The sequence below is a fragment of the Myxine glutinosa genome, chromosome 2 (assembly GCF_964187855.1).
Source record: "Myxine glutinosa chromosome 2, kmMyxGlut1.1, whole genome shotgun sequence".
NCBI lineage: Eukaryota > Metazoa > Chordata > Myxini > Myxiniformes > Myxinidae > Myxine > Myxine glutinosa.
Window position 1 is genome coordinate 136,150,278 of NC_136262.1, and position 23,013 is coordinate 136,173,290.

General features: G+C 44.5%; 1 protein-coding gene across 3 annotated transcripts in view; it reads right to left on the reverse strand.

Moving 5' to 3' along the window:
• TM2D3 (TM2 domain containing 3) overlaps positions 1-23,013 on the reverse strand; it is an 82,189-nt gene that overhangs the window by 18,975 nt on the left and 40,201 nt on the right. For all 3 annotated transcript variants that reach the window (XM_078771703.1, XM_078771704.1, XM_078771705.1), the window contains exons 2-3: positions 18,472-18,528; positions 18,173-18,327 (exon numbers count right to left, since the gene is read on the reverse strand). In XM_078771703.1, coding sequence (XP_078627829.1) covers positions 18,173-18,327; positions 18,472-18,528 — 212 coding nt within the window. The remainder of the gene's footprint in view (positions 1-18,172; positions 18,328-18,471; positions 18,529-23,013) is intronic.

Genomic DNA, 23,013 nt, shown 5'->3' on the forward strand with positions numbered 1-23,013 from the left:
GAAAGAATTTGCAAACTAAACATACAGCCGGTAGGGAGCATTATTTACAAGACTACGCTGCTATTTACACTACGATCCAGGACCTGTTTTTGGAGGAACACATGCAGATGTTATGCATAGAGAGAGCACGCATGCCAGCATCGATACACCAACCCACGAGTGCTCTGTGGCCTTACGGCCTTTAATAATGTGCAGAGCACCCCGTCCAAGCACCAAAAGCACCACCCCATCACACAGTCAGCACCATCCGGTGCACCAATAAAGTGTCTATAAATCACCGGTGGTGTCGCAGCCGGCCGATGTTCTGCCGCTGGTCTTGCCTTCGTGTGGTGCACTTGGCCTTCTGGCTTCTTTAAAAATAAAGAAAGGCGCCAACCGCGTCCATTTCCTTATTGTGGCCGTCAGGGGGCCAACTCTTAGTGGTTCACCTGTTTGGCATAGGTGCCACGTTGACCCATAGATCCATCCACGGGTGGTGCTTGGCCGCAAAAGACTGCGGTCCATGGTGGGCGGCCACAAACATTGCGGTCCATATGGTGTATCGATCCAGGCAGCAAGCAGCGAAAGTGCAGGCCCACAACTGCGGAGCCAGCCCCTCTCGCTCCTCTCTCTCTGCCCCAAAGCCAGATCCTCGGAGGTGGGAGACAAAAGAAAAGACAAGTGAGTAAGGTGGTAAGGGCGCAAAAGTGCACGCAATGTAAGGTAATGCACACTGGGGGCACATGGGAACCAGGTGAGACAGGTACGTTCCTACCGTACGCTCCCCCCCCCCCCCCCCACCAGGTAACCTACATGGCCCCTCCCTTACCCCTTACTGTATCCACAAAACACAACACTACCCATAAACATCTATTTTACTAATCAACAAACGTCCCTACTGTCTTCCCCGTTCCTCCCATAAACCAAATTCGTCTTCTCTCCCTCCTAACCAATCAAATTTGCTATTTCTAACTCTCATCAAAATTTGCCATCGCCAACTCAACATCAAAATTTGCCATCACCAATTCATCATCAGTCCCTCCTAAGGAGGGAGAGATGGAATCACCCCAATGTCTCATCCACGTCGTGATGCGTCTCACCAATCCACCCAGCAATTCTCATTTCCTGCACACAGAACAAAGAAAACACAGGTGTGGAGTCATCATCATCACCACAGGTAAGTGGCTGCGTATGGTGCGACAGGTTCATCAATCCTAACTATCTCCTAAATGACTTTAACAACTTTACACTACCCGGGGTCTTTCCCTGCCAATCCATTGGCCAACTTACACTATGGGTTCTAAAAACCAATTCCCATTGGCCAAACTGTGGTGCTTTCCAATTTGGGGTCTCACTCCCCCGATTCATCTCCCGGTGCCCTCGCACAATTTCTGGGCTGTGGCGTGTACCTCTCCCAGCGGGTCTACCCACCTGCACACCTCCACCACTGCAGTTGCCTCCGAGCTTACCTGCTCCTTACCCTAACCTAACTACCTGGGGAAGGCCCTCTGGCGCTCTCCCCACTCGGTGCCCTCTCTGGCACTGGGCTACCCGGGTCCGTCCTCCGGATCCTCGGGCCCCACTCACAACTACCGGCTCCCAGAGCCCACCTGCGGCCTCACCTGGCCGACATCCTCACAGTGGTGGAGTGCCCAACCAACTACACACACTAACAGGCTACACGCCCAGCCATTTCCACAACACTAATGCACCCATTCACAACACCATTCTGCAACCGCACCACAGATGCCAATATCCAACCACAATTTACCTGTACCCTCTACCTAACACTAACACTACCCGCCCCGGGTACTCGTGAAAGGGGTCCACTCTTCCCCCATCCACACCTTCGCACCATGCACACCACTACGTACCACTTACTCCAACTCTCTCCACACACCTGTACCTGCACACCTGTGCTCTCACACCTGGTGCCACCTGCACCCTTCTCTCCCCAAGCGCATTCGCGCTGATCCACAACACTCATTACTCACACACTGCTCCACACACCTGTCCAGTTGCACACCTGTGCAATCACACCTGTCCAGTTGCACACCTGTGCAATCACACCTGTTCAATTCTCACACACACGGCATCATCTCAGCTAACTACTCCCTTCTGAAACTTGCGCTTCCCAGTCGTCCCTTTAAACTATTGCGCTCCCTCGTCATTATAATCCACACTAATCTACCTGCGTCCCCACTACAGGTATCAGTCACTAACTAACCTTAACGTCACCTACTGTCATCTTCGCTAGATCCCTATCAATATAACCTAACCCACCCGGGCTAGTTTTCACTGCCATACACCCCATAAGCTATTGCTCCTTTGCCCCCACCATGGGAAGGGTGGCAGGGATGCCCCCCCTTACCCACCGGGCCCATCGCTCACTACCAATTTTGCACATCAAATTTCAACAAATCAAAAATTTGCCAATCACTGCCCATCATCTGCCAATCATTACTGCCAATCCTTTGCCAATCATCAAATTTTGTTTTTCTCCAATTTTGGGGCCAAAACACTAACCTCATCACCCGTCTACTCACTACTGCCTCTCGGTGCGCCAATTCCCGTCCAAAGCCCGGCTTCGTAAAGCCGAGCAATGAATGCGGGTTGTTCCGTGCCAGCGGCTGGATGCGTCCGGCATTCGGTGCAGGGACGGGGGCTTACCCGGGCCGAGATCCCACGCACCATCTCGGCGTGGAGCCATCCAATGTCCCGATCTCGACCTGCCGGACTGCCTCAACAAAAAGTGGTCGCCATGACGACCCTTTCTATCGGGCTGCCCGCTCCGCCTAGTGGAGCACGGACGCGGCCGTTCAAAGCGAGGCCCAGCACGCACCGAGGGCCCGATTCGGCTAAAAGTCGACCTAACCTCTAAACCGGTTACCGTCGATGCTTCACCTGGACGCTTACACCCCGCAGCCCGTTCCTTGCTCACACATCCAGCCGTGCCCATGCTCCTCGTACCTTTCCTTACACACCTCGGTACACTCATTCCACTCACAGCCTTGGTCACACACCTGACCACCGAACACTTTGGCACACATTCGTTGGTCGCACACCTCACCAACACACCTCTTCGCGCCCCCTCCTCTGTCACCTCCTCTGTGACAATCACAGGTGTGCTCTCATTCGCACACCCAACCACATGCCTCACCACCAACTCCAGCGTGCATTCCCACTCACGCTCTACCATTCCAGGTGTGCTTCCTTTCTCACCTGTCACCACCAACTCACGCTCCGTGTCACTCTCACTACTCTCACCTCCATTCTTGACAGCGCACTCACCCTTACTCTTGACAGCGCACTCTTTCCTCATGCACCTGTCCGTCACACACCTTTCTCGCGCACACTCTCCCGTTACACCCTCTGTAACACTCACCACAGGTGTGCATTCTTCCTTGCCTTTGACAGCGCACTCTTTCCCCATGCACCTGTCCGTCACACACCTTTCTCGCGCACACTCTCCCGTCACACCCTCTGTAACACTTACCACACCGCGCTTCCATGTGCCCCCTCGCACACGCGCTACGACCGACTCACTCTCACTCCTTGGCACGCACTTTTTCCTCACACACCCCAGAGTCGGACTTTCTCGCACACCTCCTTTTTCGCACACCAGACCTGTCGCACACTTCACCAACGGCCTCTCACGAACACCCGGGTCCATCTCGACCCCCAAGCTTCTTAAATCACCTGGCGCATCATACGCACGACCATATTGGTCACCACTTACACCGGGTCCTCTTCCTCTTCGCTTCTCCTCCATCACCTGCGAATCCCTCATCCGGTTAATGAGCACATCATCACGATCCAAACACAGACTTTGGACCAATTCTTTTACTTCCTCTTTTATCTCTTTGTTATCCCCTCTCCGTCGCTTCTTAATTTCGCTCACCCCTTCTTCCACTTCTTCTAATTTCTGCTTCACCTCTTTTATTCCCCGGTACGTCTCCTCAAGCTCGTCCTCCAAGGCTACCTTGACCGTTTCCATGTGCGTCCTCACCTGCCGGTCCTTCGTCTCCATTACCTCTATCACCTCGTCCAGCCTCGTTGTCAGTCCCTCACGTACCATCTGACATTCCCTCTTCGTCGCTACCAAGTCATCTTTTAGTTCTTTCTGTGTCGCTTTTAAACCTCCTAATACCGCAGTGTTCCTTTGAACCTGCTCCACTAACTCCGTCTGTCCCACCGTCAGCTGCTCCACCTCCTGCGTCAGGTCCTCTATGCCCCCTTGTAACTTTACAGTCCCCTTTCTCACCTCCTTCTCCATGTGCTCCTTACAGTGCCTCATCTCCTCGCGCACTCCTCCGACCTCCTCACTCACTCCTCTTCTGATCTCCTCTCCCATCACTTGCATCTCCTGCCCAGATGCCACCCTCATCTGCTCCATTTCCTCCCTGTGAGCATCCAGTTTGGTTTCTACCCCCATTCTGACCCCCTCTATCTGCTGCCCCATTTGTTTAACTTCCCTTTCCGCTTGGTCCCTCATGTCCCTCAATTTGCCTTCCATACTGTTTTCTAACCCCTCTAACCCATTTTTCACTCCCTCTATCTGATTCTCCTGGGCAGCCATTCTATTTTCTACCCCCATTAACCCATTTTTCACCTCTTTTATCCCGTTGTCTAACCCCTCAAATTTGTCGTCTAACTTCCCAAATTTCTTGTCTAAACCCTTAAAATTATTGTCTAATTCCTTAAAATTATTGTCTAATCCCTCACCGGTACCCCTCGCTTCGTCCCTCATTACCCCCATTTGGCTTCCCATTACCCCCAATTGGTTTCCCATTACCCCCATTTGGCCCTCCAATCGCTCACTCTGAGCATCCATCCGGTTTTTCAAACCTCCAATTTGGTCTCCCATTTCTTCCATAAAGGCCCTCATTTGCAGGAGGAAAAGGTTCGAATCCACCAGGGGCGCTGCCACGGTCGCGGGCACCGCGACCAGCGAGGCGCCATTTTGCGCACCCGCAATGTCGGGCGCAACGACGCTAATTTGTGCGTCTGCTACCCTCGCTGCTTCGCTCTCCTCGCGTCCCTCAATTTGGTCCTGGACCGACCCTGCCTCACTCTCCTCTACCGGACCCCAGCTGTCTTGATCCGCCATAGCGCGACTTTCAAAATTCGGGTTTTTATATTTTGTAAAACACAATCAAATTTCGCCTTTATAATTTCGAGCGCGTAAACGCGCTCCGGATCGAATTCTACTTCCCAAAATTTGGGCCTAACAAATTTAGTCCCAGGTCCGAATCCCACTTCTGACACCAATTGTTACAGACACGACTTTGATGTTATGGTGGGCCGAGCGGAATGGCCGCCGTGTCCGCACAAGTTACCCGATTATACTCGAACGTTGCCGAGTCGCGCTACGCTAAATCAATGAAGGAAAAGGACACAACGGCTGGGATTAAAATGACACGACACCAGGGATACGGTTCTCAAGACCTCCGGAGGAGGTTATATTAGGGCGGAAGGTCAGATTACAACGACAAGAGGGACAGCATAGAAAGGCAGGCACTTAGACACACTCTTATATTAGCCCCGACAGACGACAGATAAACGGGACAAAACTGACTCACACGGGGATTGATGGCAAGGAGGGGCAGGTCTTCGATGGCTCAAGGTGCACCTTGGCTCAGGGGCAAAATCGACCCGGTCCAGTCCAAAGATGCGGGAGGTCTCACTCAGCGCTTGGAGGTGGTGACTTGTCTTCTCAAGCTGGGGGCGCATCTGACGTCACGTCCGGTAAGTCGCTGCGTATATCCGGCGGGGAGTGACACGCCCTCGGCTAGTTAGCTCCGCCCCAGATGGAATCGGTCCGCCCTTCTTATTGGGTGCGGGGGGGGGGTTACTGGCTCCGCCCCTGACGAGGAGCTGACAGCCAGCCCCTTCGTGGTAACCCCGTGGAGCGCATGGGCAATGGCGGCTAACCACGCCGGTGTGAGGACGCACACTCCCCGCACGCCGCGCCGCGCCCCTCTGTTGTTGTAGTTGTTGTTGTTGTTGTAGTTGTTGTTGTAGTTGTTGTTGTAGTTGTTGTTGCAGTGGACATGGGGAAGATGGGAGGAGGTAAGGGGAGGTCCTAAACTCACTACTGGTGCCATACGATCACATTCTGGTGCAACGAAGAGTCAGAATTAATGGAAACGAGTCCTTAACTGACATAGACTAAGAATAACTAGCAAGATGTCCGAAAGTTGTCTACGTGAGATGCGGTGGACCTGGGCACGACATTTAATGGGGGAAAAAGGGGAAGGTCGGTTCTACAGAGTGTTATTTACAGGCAATGGGACTAGGGAATGGGGGATTGGGGATAGTTGGGGAGTATTGGGGAAATAGGGGAGTATTTACAAGCGGATATTGAGGCCAAGTCCCATATCCGCAACAATATATTTAATTAAGATTCCAGGTTGACTAGAAGTCGAGATAGCGCAAATTATGTATTTTATGGCGGCCATTTTGAAAATCTAAAATGGCGGCCATGCAGGTGTCTACGCAAATGCCAACATTAATTTTTGGATTCCTCATGCGCTGAATATTCCAAAAATGTATAGTTTTGCTAATGTCCAAAAATTTTGAACGAAAATAAATAGTGAACCTGACTATTTTCCAATTTTCCAGTTTTTCCAAACACGATGGAATAATATTTACCGATATGAACAGTGATGTGGCTTTTATTGAAATTCTACAAATACTGTTTAGATTTTGATGACAATTATGAACCTTCCGCGAATGCGGAAGTGGACAGATGACGGCCAGATGCACGGGGAAGTGGGCAGATAGTGGACAGATGCGCGGGTTTGATAATATCCAAATACAACCGTTATTCAATCGTAACGTTAAATCGTTAAACGTTAATCGTGTTAATCGTTTTGTTAAAGTATCAATTGATGATTGGAATTGAGTGAATGCAATTTCGATTTTGAATTCGTAATTGTGTTCACCCAACCGTACGGAAATTCACATCAGGATTTAAATATTTGTTTATGTCACGAATGTTGTTAAAAGTTAATTTTTTTATATTAATGTTATTTCATTTGTGATTGAAGTTATGCTGTTTGGAATGAAAAAAAAGAGATAGAGTTCAAGTGAATGACGAAATGCCGTGATGGTTTCTACTTTCTAAACGTGAATTCGCGGATCCCCAAATGCAGATTCGCCATTGACTGGGTATGGAACAAACGTTTGACAACAGGTAAGTTTTTCATGGAAGTCCTTCACGAACTTGCTGTCCATGTCTGACGTGCGACTGAAGGTCCTACAGGAATGTGGAATTTATTGGTTTCATGCTTTAACATTCACCGTTTCTGCATTGTCTATTTGCTTATGGCCTCCCACCAATGCGTAGCACGGGTACCTCACTAGTTACTATAAATGACCAAATGTCCGTCCGTTCGAAGGTACCGCAAAAACGGCTCAACCGATCGCAACGATATTTTGGGTGGATATTCCTGGGACCCCTGGGAGTAAAGTAGGCTATATTGTTTTTCCAATTTTTCAAAGTTTTCCAATTTTTCCAAACACGATGGAATAATATTTACCGATATTAACAGTGATGTGGCTTTTGTTGAAATTCTACAAATACTGTTTATTCTACGTTCCAGGAGAGAGTAGATCGACTCCTGACGAACTCTTCCTATATAAACGTGCGGCTCCGAAGTAACATGGCAGCGTGTGCAAAGTGACTGAGAAACAGGTGTAGCGGCCACTTCCGTGTTACAGACATGGCACGCACTCTTCACACAAACGTGCGACTGAGAAAGACGTGTAGCAGCCGCTTCAGTTTTGCAGAATTCAATCTTTTTTCAAAATGGGCGCCATGTACTGTTTAGATTTTGATGATTTGCGTGTGATATGATTCAACGGATGTTCATATGAATCGTTTAAAAAAAAAAAAGGCCTTCAATTTCTGATATTGTACACCGCTCCTTTCCTATGCCATCTCCAGGCACTGCAAAACGTCATTGCCGGGCACCGAAGGGGGCTCGGCAGTGACGCACGCTGAAAGGGAGTACTCAGTTTTCATTCTGGTTGTTTGTTTGTTTTTTCTTGCTTTCTTGTTTGTCCGGGCTATATCTCAGCCATCCTTTGAGCTAGGAAGCTGAAATTTTGCCACAATAGTGAACACGTACTTTGTCAAAAAGGTTATTTTTGTTTTTTGATTAAACAATTAATTGAGGAGTTATTTAATTATTAGCGATTAATTAAGTACTTCTTTAATTAATTAAATTTACTTTCTCTTCTGGCCATTATCTCAGGCACCTTTTGAGTTAGGAAGCTGATATTTGGACATGCCAATGACCAGGTGATTTGGCTGCAAAGGCTATTTTTGATTAATTAATCAATTAATCGATTAATTACTGAATTATTCGATTAATGACTAAAAAATTAATTTTTTTAAAGTTAGATTCTGATGAAATGGTGGTGGTTTATGTGTTCTATGACCGAATTGATTAATAATTTAATTTTTTAATAATTTTTATTTATTTATTTTCATTATTAATCATTTATTTATTTTCTTTCTCATTTGGCCAATATCTCAGGCACCTTTTGAGCTAGGAAGCCAATATTTGGACATCACAGTGACCAAGTGATGTGGCTATCAAGGATATTTTTGATTTATTGATAAATCATTTAATCGATTAATTATTTATTGATTAATCAATTAATTTTTTATTAATGACTTACTTAATTAAATTTCTAAAAGATGCATCTTCGGATGAAGCACTAGTGGTTTAGTTATGTTATTAGCCAATTGATTAAGAAAATATTTTGTGATAATCTTTGATTGATTTTAATTATGCAATTAATCAATCAATTATTGTGCACCTCTCCCTCCAAATGCAGTCTCTATGAGTTGCACGGGGGTATTGCTGGGTGCCAGATAGTGTAGCAGCATAGCAAACCTGTTGTGCATTTTGTGATACAAGCACCAAATTTGGCACAAATGTACATTAATATGTTGCGAACATTTTCAGATATTGGGCCACTTGAAATTCCGTAATTTTTTTTTTCAAATTTTTTCAAATTTCGTAATTTCAAATTTTTCGGGTGACACCGTCACAATTTCGGTCTTCGAGGCCGGCCGATATAGTGGGGCGGCTTAGCCCAAATATTCAAAAGAATTGTGCATTTTGTGATACAAGCACCAAATTTGGCACAAATGTACATTAATATGTTGCGAACATTGTGTGGTCAGCAATGAAGACGAGAGTCTGAATTACATGTATGCAAAAGACCTTGTGAACCAGTGAAGCAAATACACGGGTAAGCATGAATTAAATCTAGGGCATGATATAATTTCCATGATGTTTACCTCTACACTCAATGGTGGAAGGAGGTAATGTTTTGATCCCAGCTTGTCTGTATGTCTGTTTGTCTGTTAGTCCACAAAATTCCAGACAAAGCTTGTAGTAGTGGTAGTTGTAGTGGTAGTGGTGATAACAGAAATTGTTATAGAGAACTTCACTTATATTATTATTATATGCAGAAAATAACTTCATTTCTATATGCCCTGCAGTGGACAGGTTAATTGGTTTATGCACTGAAGGGGTCACCCTGGTGTGCACTGCTGTGTTCTGCCTCACTGAGTTGTTCAGGTATGATGTACTCAGCACAAGCTTCCGGTCGGCCCGGAGGTGGGGGTGCGGGGCCTGTCACGGAACGTCAAAACAAACGGCCTGCCGGGGCCGCCCAAAAGTCGGGCGTGAGGGGCGCGTCCACTAATGGAACGCCTCTCGCTTCCCAGATCGAGGGCCACGTGGTCAGGAGAACCTCGTCCCTTCCGGTCACACTTTGCCTATCGGCCGGCCTCGAAGACCGAAATTGTGACGGTGTCACCCGAAAAATTTGAAATTACGAAATTTGAAAAAATTTGAAAAAAAAAAATTACGGAATTTCAAGTGGCCCAATATCTGAAAATGTTCGCAACATATTAATGTACATTTGTGCCAAATTTGGTGCTTGTATCACAAAATGCACAATTCTTTTGAATATTTGGGCTAAGCCGCCCCACTAAGAGGCAATGCCGCGCTGGAGGATATTTAATTATTTGGCAAGGGGGCGGTGTACTTTGAATGTATCTATACTTGTTTTGCCTTTTCATTTGGGCTTCCCAAATGAAGCCCCACCCATAGGGCGGGTACCGTTGCTAGTATAAATAATTTATTTAAAGGATTTCTGTAAATGATGTTAATTTCACAACATCCCATATTCAAATTTATTTAAATTGTAAGCCTCAAAACATAGTTCCTCTGCCTAAAGCAGGAACTTATTTAATTTGGAAGCAATTGACCTGGAAGAACCTGGAAGCAATTGACTAGTTTCCCGACTGCACGGATCATCAGCTGGGCACCGTTCCTCCTCGGGGTTTCAATCCTTTCAGCCCAGGACCTCTCCAAACGGCGGATCCACAACCTCGATCATGGATCCACATCAATAGATGGCACATCAGTAGATCCACAACCTCAGTTGCGTCCAGGCAGTCAGTCAACCCATCAATGCAACATCACTTATTCCAACTTTACTTGCAATATGATTTAATGTATTATCATATATTTATAACTTTCCTTACACACTCGATAATATGATATCATGAAATCATGCACATCTTACCTTAAATAAACCATATCTACCAGCCAGCATGACCACACCACCTACCTCTGGATAAAACTGTCACCTATAACGGTTTTTGGCATGCTGCCGTATCCTAGCAACCACTGATTCCTAGCAACATTGATTTGTAGTATATTTAATTCTTATATTGTACTGTATTTACATAAAGATATCATGGATAATATTTTTAATATTCTTATTGTATTTTACTAATTCGATTTGGTGTCGTTTTGTGATATTAAAGAAAACTTGTTTTAATCTACCAACTGTAGCTCCCTGCGCTAACATACGTCTGACTAGTTGTTGTAATTTATTGACCAGTTCAGAGCTGTGTGTGTTTGCTCTCACAGCCCTAATTATTTCACCTGCAACCGTACCATAAAATAGCTTTTTAGGAATGTTGCTGTCTAAGAAAGGCATTCGGACAATGTCGAATGGAAATGCATCTCGTTTATCAAATAATTTGGTGTGAAATTTCTTATTATGGATTTCAATTTGTAATTCTAAAAAGGAAACTGAAGTGGAAGTTTGGTTTTCCTTTTTAAATTCAAGTTCTTTTGGATATATATCATCATGAAGCTGCTCAAATATAAATCCATCATTAATTGCCAACAAATCATCAATGAATCAAAAGATGTTTCCGCATCTCGCATTTGTTAGTTTATTCCTGCACAGGTTGTGGACCCACAAGTGCAGGAACAAATTGGCAAAGAAAGGGGCTGGAACTGAACCCATGGGTATCCCCATTGTCTGCTGGAGTATCTTGGGATCTGAACCCATAGGTATCCCCACTGTCTGCTGGAGTATCTTGGGATCTGAACCCATAGGCATCCACACTGTCTACTGGAGTATCTTGGGATCTGAACCCATGGGTATCCCCACCATCTGCTGGAGTATCTTGGGATCTGAACCCATGGGTATCCCAACTGTCTGCTGGAGTGTCTTGGCATCTGAACCCATGGGTATCCTCACCGTCTGCTGGAGTATCTTGTTGCCAAATGTAAAGAAACTGTTGTTTCGTAGAAATCGAATACTTTCTTTTAGTTTAATTTTTGAAAAACTGCATGAATATTGATTATCCTTTGCAGACCAGTTTGCTCTGTTTTGATATACATTAATGTATACTTTATTACCTCCTGCAAATGCTTTATCTACCACTCTGCCCAATGCGGTTACGAGCTTGTCATGTGGAATGTTTGTGTACAATGTGGAAAAATCAAAGGTTGATAGACATTTTGCCTTTCCCTTGTTGTTAATGTTGTGGATAACGTCGATTACCGGTTTGGAATTGCCAATGATCCAGAATTTCTTAATACCAGAATAAAACTTCACCCTTTCATGGTAGTTTTTTAAGCATTTATAGACAAAGGTTTCAAACTACATTCTCTACTTGCGATGATGAACCTCATCTTACAAGGGAGTTTGTGCATTTTTGGGATCCAGTAAATGAATGGTAATTTATGGTGTTTATCTGGAACTAGCGGTCTTCTCACCTTTGAGCGATTTGTATGGTGTTGTATCAAGTCTGTTTTGTTGTTACCCTCACCAGAGGAGAGGGTATTGCATTCGAGTCCGTTTCTCCGTTTGTCTTTGTTTGTTTGTCCGCACAGAATAAATATGATTTTCTGTACATCCGTTGGTTCGATTGACAGGAAATTTTCACCATAGGTGCAACTCCACCTGTATAATTTTTTAATCATAATTATGACGTCATAGGCCACGTGGTTCGGCCGCCATCTTGGGAAAAACCAAAAAAACTTTGCACCTCTAAATCTCGGAAAGCGCTGAATAGAAAAAAATTGAGACATGGCTCATTGTAAAGAACTCTCCATGGGGAATAAAATATGTTAATGATGATGTCATAATCGACAAGTACAAAACTTCATCCGATCAAGATGAAATTTCTTGACCATAATCTAGGAATAAATTCGTTTAGAAAAAAAATATGATGTCATCGGTCACGTGGTTCGGCCGCCATATTTGTTTGAACAAAAAAGCCTTAAAAACCACTGAAAATACATCTTGGCGAGGGTTTGCAATCTCCGATTGCTCTTTTTCTTGATATTATTTGCTTTGTCAATTGGAACAATAACATATTGTGTTTGAAGCTGCCTTAAGCAATCACGTGTCTCTGGATTGTTTAAAATTGCCTTCGGATTATTGATTCGAACTTTTCTTTTCAAATCAAATCAACTCTCATTTTCACACGTTTCTCTACCTCCACCAACCATAAAGTCATTTGTGTGTTTGGTACTTGAACCTACATGGTCAGAGCTTTGATAACAGTCAAGAGGTCATCTTAGGCAGAGAAAAAAGTGGTTTACTCATGGTGTAAAGGAACCCATTTGGGAAAGAGTTGAATCACCATCCTCAACGAAACGGTCGGTTTGTCATTTACTCTGTCACAGACGTGGGACAAGGCCATTACATCTCTCCCACGTCGTCTGCAATTGTCATGGGACACCCAAATTGGTCAACAGAGGTGGATTCTCAAGGTGGACAAGGTGAGTGGATTCGCCCTGAAACGTCGGATCTGCCGACTTGCAAGTCCAGCTTTTTATGCATCCGTTGACGAAGTCGCCGGAGGTATTATGGTTTCAGGTTTTCCATCCTTCCGTCCATGATCGGTTTTCTTTACCGTGACAAGTTGAGAACTGCCGAAGGGATCTTCGTCAAACTTGGTCCAGATATGTATAATGAGGTAAAGATGAACTGATTAGATTTTGGGGTCCCGAGGTCAAATGCCAAAGGTCAGACGTCATGTTAGGTAAAAATACTGTTGCCGCGATAACCTGTGAAGCAGTGATGCGATTCTGACCAAATTTGTTATAAGTATGTATAATGATGTAAAGATTAACCGATTCGATTTTGGGGTCAAGAGGTCAAAGGTCAAAGTCTGTAATGGGTCTATAACTCGAGAACGGCTGAAGTGATCCAATTCAAACTTGGTACAGGTATGTATAATGCTGTAAAGATCAAGTGATTAGATTTTGGGGTCAAAGGTCAAATCTGTAATAGGTCTATAACTTGAGAACGGCTGAAGTGATCTAATTCAAACTTGGTACGGGCATGTATAATATTGCAAAGAATAAGTGATTAGATTTGGGGTCAAAGGTCAAAAGTCAAATCTGAAATAGGTCTACAACTTGAAAACGGCTGAAGTGATGCAATTCAAATTTCGCACGGGTATGTATAATATTGTAAAGATTAAGTGATGAGATTTTGGGGTCAAAGGTCAAAGCTGTAATATGTCTATAACTTGAGAACGGCTGAAGTGATCTAATTTAAACTTGATACAGATATGTATAATGATGTAAAGATTAAATGATTAGAATTTGGGGTCAATACGTCAAAGGTCAAAGTCTGCAATAGGTCTTCAACTCGAGAATGGCTAAAGGGATCTTATTCAAACTTGTAACAGACTTGTATAATGATGTAAAGATTAGCCGATTAGATTTTGGGGGTCCCGAGGACAAAGGACAAATGTCAGAGGTCATGTCAGGTATAAATTGTCATGTCAGGACCCAGGTACATTCACCGTGGCTCCGGTCGTAAGTTTGTTTATTTGCAATCAAGTCACTCCATCCCCGTCCTCTGGTCGGCTCAGCGCACTCTCACTCTTCGTCCCAGCGCACCTGGTCACAGCAACGCACATGATCGCACCTCCTGCCTATGAACCCTGGCTAAATCACCTGAATTCATCCCTGCTGTTCAAAACAACATCAAGCTCACCCTGTTCAACACCCGGTCCCTCAACAACAAATGCCTCATCCTGAACGAATACATCCTGGATAACAAACTGGACTTTCTCTGTCTCACCGAAACCTGGCAACAACCTCTGGACTACTACACACTTAACCTCACCACACCCAATGGATATTCCTACGTCAATAAACCACGCTCGGAGGGCCAAGGTGGTGGAATTGCCGTTATCCACCGTCAAGACATCAAGACCAACCTCATCTCCATCTCATCTGCTCCATCATTTGAACACCTGGCTTTAAAACTCTCTGGTCGCATGCAGTCAGTCATGGCTGTCGTCTACCGCCCTCCCAAACCACACCCATCATTCCTGTCTGACTTCTCCTACTTTCTGACCCAGCTATGTTCCCTCTCCCCCTCAATCCTCCTCCTTGGTGATTTCAATATCCACATGGACTCCACTGACTCCACAATAACCACTGACTTCACTGATTTACTCACCTGCTTTAACCTCACTCAACATGTCGACTTTCCTACCCATATCCGTGGTCACATTTTGGACCTTGTCTGCTCCACTGGATTAAATTTGCACCATCTCTATGGCTCCGACCTCACCCTCTCTGACCACTTAGCCATCACTCTGACCATCAACATCCCCGCCCCAACACCAAGGCATTATCGCACAATCAACTTCCGTAAGCTAAACGCTCTTTCACCTACCTCATTCTCATCCACCCTCTCTGAAAAAATGTCCACTTCTCCCTTCATTGACCTCCACACCCCTTCCGACCTCACTGACTACTACAACCACACTCTCTCCTCCTGCCTTGACCAGCTTGCGCCTGTAAAAACCAAAACAGTTTCTTTCACCCATTCTGCTCCCTGGTTTACCCCTGAACTCCACCTGATGAAAACTCGTGCTCGCCAACTTGAAAGACTTCGCAATAAAACGGGTCTCACAGTTCACTCCCAAGCCTACAAGGACCACCTACAACACTACAAAGATGCCCTCTCCCGCGCCCGCTCTGCCTACTACTCTCAAATTATCCACTCTGGCTCCGGAAACCCAAAAGCACTCTTCTCGACAATAAACAAACTCCTCCGCCCCCTGAACACCACCACCCAGTCATTCACAGTAGACAACTGCATCTCCTTCCTCTTTCTTCCAACGCAAAATTGACAACATCTACAACAGCTTGACCACCGCCGCACCCGCTCCCCCTCCAACCACCTGCCCCCCCTTGTCCTGCCATCCCCTGTCTCGGTTCTCCCCAATCTCCCCTACTGACCTCTCTGAACTCCTCATAGGAATGAAAACTGCCACCTGCACTCTTGACCCCATCCCCTCCAGCTTTGTCAAAGCCTCCCTCCCTGCTCTCTCTCCACTTATCATTGCAACAATAAACTCCTCCCTGTCTACAGGCATCGTCCCACCTTCCCTCAAAATTGCTGCTGTTACCCCCATTCTAAAAAAACCTGGTCTAAACCCTGACACCCTAAACAACTTCAGACCCATCTCCAACCTACCCTTTCTGTCAAAAGTTTTGGAACGCGCTGTAGCCACTCAACTCAAACATCATCTCTCTGCCAATAACCTGTATGAAACATTCCAATCCAGATTCCGCTCCAACCACAGTACTGAAACTGCTCTCAAAATCACCAACGACCTTCTCCTCTCCTCTGACGCTGGCAACCTCAACATTCTCGTCCTCCTCGACCTCAGCGCTGCCTTTGACACCATCGATCACACTATCCTCCTCACCCGACTTGAATCCACCTTTAACGTTACCGGCACTGCCCTCTCTTGGATTAAATCATACCTCTCTGACAGATGCCAGTTCATCTCCATCAATAACTGCAAATCCCCCACTGCTCCCCTCCCCCAAGGTGTCCCCCAAGGTTCAGTTCTTGGCCCCCTCCTCTTCATCCTTTACCTGTCCCCGCTCGGTCACTTAATCCGCCGTCATGGTCTCCAATTCCACTGCTTCGCCGATGACATCCAGCTTTTCATCTCCACCAAGTAAGTCTCCACCAACACCCACTCTATCCTGACAAACTGCATCACTGAAATAAAATCCTGGCTTCAAATCAAATGCCTCAAGCTTAACTGTGATAAATCTGAAATAATCATCATTGGCCCAAAAACGCTCACAAAATCCACCCATAACTTTGCCCTCAACATCGACGGTATCCCAGTATCCACCTCCCCTCACATCCGGAATCTTGGCGTCATCTTTGACCAAACCCTTTCCTTCGACAAATACACTAAACAGATCACAAAGTCAGCCTTCTTTCACCTGAAAAACATTGCCCGTCTCCGCTCATCCCTCTCCTCCACGGCTGCAGAAACCCTCATCCACGCCTTCATCACCTCCCGTCTGGACTACTGCAATAGCCTCCTCTATGGTTCACCCTCAAAAATCACCAATAAACTCCAATACATTCAGAACTCCGCTGCCCGTCTACTCACCCATTCCCGGACCCGTGACCACATCACCCCCGTCCTTTACAAGTATCACTGGCTCCCCATCCCCCAGAGAATCCAGTACAAAATCCTCCTCTTGACATACAAAGCCCTCCATAACCTGGCCCCATCCTACCTGGCTGACCTCCTCTCCAGACACACTCCCACCCGCAACCTCCGCTCTGCTGGTACCAACCTCCTGACCCCCTCCATCCGGACCAAATTCAGATCCTGGGGGGACAGGGCCTTCTCCATCGCTGCTCCCACCCTCTGGAACTCACTACCTCACACCATCAGAGACTCCTCCTCACTCACCACATTCAAAACATCACTAAAGACCCACCTGTTCAACACTGCATTCAACATTCAACCCACAGCATTTAACCCCTGACTATCTCTTCTCCTTCTCCCTCCTTTTGCTTTAAATATTTCCCTATTGATTCTTGTCTTTTTGCAATTGTTGTTTTCATGTATTGTTATGCATTATGTTTGCCACTCTGTCAAAGCGCCTTTGGGCTTCTGGAAAAGCGCTATACAAAATAAATGAATTATTATTATTATTATTAAATGTGAGGACTTGTGAACAGCTGAAGGGGTTTAAATTAAAACTTCGTACAGGTATGTATAATGATGTAAACATGAACCGACTAAATTTTGGGGTCAATAGGCCAAAGGTCAGAGGTCATGTCAAGTAAAAATGTGCTAACTTGGGCACAACAACAACAACAACAGGCATTTAAGGCCATTTTCCCTGCTAGAGCGGGGGTTAGCCTTGCGGGCCCCATGACAATCTTCTCCATGGGCACAGCTGAATGGATTAAAATCAAACTTGATACAAGTATTATAATGATGTAATAATGTGGGGGGAGGCATATCAGTCGACGTCGTGACGAAGAGTGCCGTTCTCCTTCAATTATAAACTTTGACCGAGTCGCTGCTGTTGTTTAACACTAAAACCAAAACGGAGGAAACCTGACGTTCTTGGGGCATTATGACCACAGACTTACTGTAATCTATAAACCCAGAGAGGATAAGAACGTGTCCCTTCCTGGCGCTCCCGTAGGGGGTATCTGTACTAGTTAAATACACCACAGCTACCAATTTGTGGCACAAATATGCGTGAATATAAATGATGTTTTTCGGAAGATACTTTCAATTTTTACGGAAGATACATAACATTGTATATTAAATTTTTGCATGGACCCTCCAGGAACCCCCTGGATGAGTCCCATGGATCTCCTGGGGGTCCAAGGAACCCAGGTTAAGAACCCCATCTCTAAGCCATCTTGTTAGGCCAGAGGCCTTGTTAGGCCATATTTAATGTGCCATAATAAGCTTTTGAGGACTCACAAGTAACATGTGGAAATGTGAAACAGCATTTAGGATGGAAAGAAAATAAAAACAACACACCAAGCAGACAATGGAATCACACACGGTGCAGTTTCCTGATGTCTCCTGTCCATAGATGCATTCATGATCATACTTGCAGCTGAAGCAGTCGAACAGCAGCTCACTGCAGCGACCCTTGTTCGGGCACATCGCTGTGGGCCGTTCGTTGCTCGTAGCTGGAAATTAAATGCATACAATCATTGCAAGGATGAACACTGAATGTATGGCTTAATAGGAGTGCGCATTCTATCATGGAAACAAAGGAGGCAAACTCGTACCAGCGCTGGTCAGAAACACAAGACCAGAAACCAAAAACTTACTGGATATCCTGCAGCTGTCATTTCCATCAAATCCATTCTCGATTCCACAAGCTCGACCTAAGAGGGCAGAACAGGATTTGAATTGTGCAGACATGACGAGGTAACGATACATTATAGGAAACCTGACAAAGCTTCGGAATTGAATTGTGCAGATATGACGAGGTAACGATACATTATAGGAAACCTGACAAGGCTTCGGAATTGAATTGTGCAGATATGACGAGGTAACGATACATTATAGGAAACCTGACAAAGCTTCGGAATTGAATTGTGCAGATATGACGAGGTAACGATACATTATAGGAAACCTGACAAGGCTTCGGAATTGAATTGTGCAGATATGACGAGGTAACGATACATTATAGGACACCTGACAAAGCTTCGGAATTGAATTGTGCAGATATGATGAGGTAACGATACATTATAGGAAACCTGACAAGGCTTCGGAATTGAATTGTGCAGATATGACGAGGTAACGATACATAATAGGACACCTGACAAAGCTTCGGAATTGAATTGTGCAGATATGATGAGGTAACGATACATTATAGGAAACCTGACAAAGCTTCGGAATTGAATTGTGCAGATATGATGAGGTAACGATACATTATAGGAAACCTGACAAGGCTTCGGAATTGAATTGTGCAGATATGACGAGGTAACGGTACATTATAGGACACCTGACAAAGCTTCGGAATTGAATTGTGCAGATATGACGAGTTAACGATACATTATAGGACACCTGACAAAGCTTCGGAATTGAATTGTGCAGATATGACGAGGTAACGATACATTATAGGAAACCTGACAAAGCTTCGGAATTGAAATGTGCAGATATGATGAGGTAACGATACATTATAGGACACCTGACAAAGCTTCGGAATTGAAATGTGCAGATATGATGAGGTAATGATACATTATAGGAAACCTGATAAAGCTTCGGAATTGAATTGTGCAGATATGATGAGGTAACGATACATTATAAGAAACCTGACAAAGCTTCGGAATTGAATTGTGCAGACATGACGAGGTAACGATACATTATGGGACACCTGACAAAGCTTCGGAATTGAAATGTGCAGATATGATGAGGTAACGATACATTATAGGAAACCTGACAAAGCTTCGGAATTGAATTGTGCAGATATGATGAGGTAACGATACATTATAGGAAACCTGACAAAGCTTCGGAATTGAATTGTGCAGATATGACGAGGTAACGATACATTATAGGAGACCTGACAAAGCTACGGAATTGAATTGTGCAGATATGACGAGGTAGCGATACATTATAGGACACCTGACAAAGCTTCGGAATTGAATTGTGCAGATATGACGAGGTAACGATACATTATAGGACACCTGACAAAGCTTCGGAATTGAATTGTGCAGATATGACGAGGTAACGATACATTATAGGAAACCTGACAAAGCTTCGGAATTGAAATGTGCAGATATGATGAGGTAACGATACATTCTAGGAAACCTGACAAAGCTTCGGAATTGAATTGTGCAGACATGACGAGGTAACGATACATTATAGGAAACCTGACAAAGCTTCGGAATTGAATTGTGCAGATATGACGAGGTAACGATACATTATAGGAAACCTGACAAAGCTTCGGAATTGAATTGTGCAGATACGATGAGGTAACGATACATTATAGGAAACCGAATAAAGCTTCGGAATTGAATTGTGCAGATATGACGAGGTAACGATACATTATAGGACACCTGACAAAGCTTCGGAATTGAATTGTGCAGATACGATGAGGTAACGATACATTATAGGAAACCTGACAAAGCTTCAAAATTGAATTGTGCAGATATGACGAGGTAATGATACATTATAGGAAACTGAACAAAGCTTCGGAATTGAATTGTGCAGATACGATGAAGTAACGATACATTATAGGAAACCTGACAAAGCTTCTTAATTGAATTGTGCAGATAGGATGAGGTAACGATACAATATAGGAAACCGAACAAAGCTTCGGAATTGAATTGTGCAGATATGATGAGGTAACGATACATTATAGGACACCTGACAAAGCTTCGGAATTGAATTGTGCAGACATGACGAGGTAACGATACATTATAGGAAACCTGACAAAGCTTCGGAATTGAATTGTGAAGACATGACGAGGTAACCACCTTACGTAACCAAGGTACGAGGTAACCAACCACCAAACCTTCAATCACAATGATTACACTGCATAAAGGATCCTTGACACATACAGTACAACCACCAAACCTTCAATCACAATAATTACACTGCATAAAGGATCCTTGACACATACAGTACAACCACCAAACCTTCAATCACAATAATTACACTGCATAAAGGATCCTTGACACATACAGTACAACCACCAAACCTTCAATCACAATAATTACACTGTACAAAGGATCATTGGCACATACAGTACAACCAAACCTTTAATCACAATAATTATACTGTATAAAGGATCCTAGACACATAGTACAACCACCAAACCTTCAATCACAATAATTACACTGTATAAAGGCTCCTCAGCACGTACAGTACAACCAAACAATCACAATAATTACACTGCATAAAGGATCCTTGACACATACAGTACAACCACCAAACCTTCAATAACAATGATTACACTGTACAAAGGATCATTGGCACATACAGTACAACCAAACCTTCAATCACAATAATTACACTGCATGAAGGCTCCTTGGCACATACAGTACAACGACCAAACCTTCAATCACAATAATTACACTGTATAAAGGCTCCTTGGCACATACAGTACAACGGCCAAACCTTCAATCACAATAATTACACTGTATAAAGGATCCTCGACATGTAAAGTACAACGACCAAACCTTCAATCACACTAATTACACTGTATAAAGACTCCTTGGCACATACTGGCACATCCTTGGCACATACAATCACAATAATTATACTGTATAAAGGATCCTCGGCACGTACAGTACAACGACCAAACCTTCAATAACAATAATTACACTGTACAAAGGCTCCACGGTATGTACAGTACCACCACCAAACCTTCAATCACAATAATTACACTGTATGAAGGCTCCTCAGTATGTACAGTACAACCACCAAACAATGACAATAATTACACTGCATGAAGGCTCTTCGGCACGTACAGTACAACGACCAAACCTTCAATCACAATAATTACACTGAATGAAGGCTCCTCAGTATGTACAGTACAACCACCAAACAATGACAATAATTACACTGCATGAAGGCTCTTCGGCGCGTACAGTACAACGACCAAACCTTCAATCACAATAATTACACTGTATAAAGGATCCTTAACACGTACAGTACAACGACCAAACCTTCAATCACAATAATTACACTGTACAAAGGCTCCTCGGCACATACAGTACAACAACCAAACCTTTGATCACAATAATTACACTGTATGAAGGCGCCTCGGTACGTACAGTACAACGACCAAACCTTCAATCACAATAATTACACTGTACAAAGGATCCTCGACGCGTACAGTACAACGACCAAACCTTCAATCACAATAATTACACTGTATAAAGGCTCCTTGGCACATACAGTACAACGCCAAACCTTCAATAACAATAATTACACTGTATTAAGGCTCCTTGGTACGTACAGTACAACCACCAATCACAATAAGTACACTGCATGAAGGCTCCTCGGCACGTGCAGTGCAACCAAACAACCACAATAATTACACTGTATAACTATAAAGGCTCCTCGGCACATACAGTACAACCACACCAAACCTTCAATCACAATAATTACACTGTATAAAACGCTCTTCGATACGAACAGTACAACCACATTTATTACACTGCATGAAGGCTCCTCGGCACATACAGTACAACCACCAAACAATCACAATAATTACACTGTATAAAGGATCCACGGTACGTACAGTACAACCAATCACAATAATTATACTGTATAAAGGATCCTCGGCACGTACAGTACAACGACGAAACCTTCAATCACAATAATTACACTGTACAAAGGCTCCTCAGTATATACAGTGCAACCACCAAACAATCACAATAATTACACTGTATGAAGGCTCCTCGGCATGTACAGTGCAACCACCAAACAATCACAATAATTACACTGTATGAAGGCTCCTCGGCATGTACAGTGCAACCACCAAACAATCACAATTACACTGCATACGCCATAAAGGATCCACGGTACGTACAGTACAATCACAATAATTACACTGTACGAAGGCTCTTCGGTACGTACAGTACAACCACCAAACAATCACAATAATTATACTGTATAAAGGATCCTCGGCACGTACAGTACAACGACGAAACATTCAATCACAATAATTACACTGTACAAAGGCTCCTCAGTATATACAGTGCAACCACCAAACAATCACAATAATTACACTGTATGAAGGCTCCTCGGCATGTACAGTGCAACCACCAAACAATCACAATAATTACACTGTATGAAGGCTCCTGGGCATGTACAGTGCAACCACCAAACAATCACAATTACACTGCATACGCCAT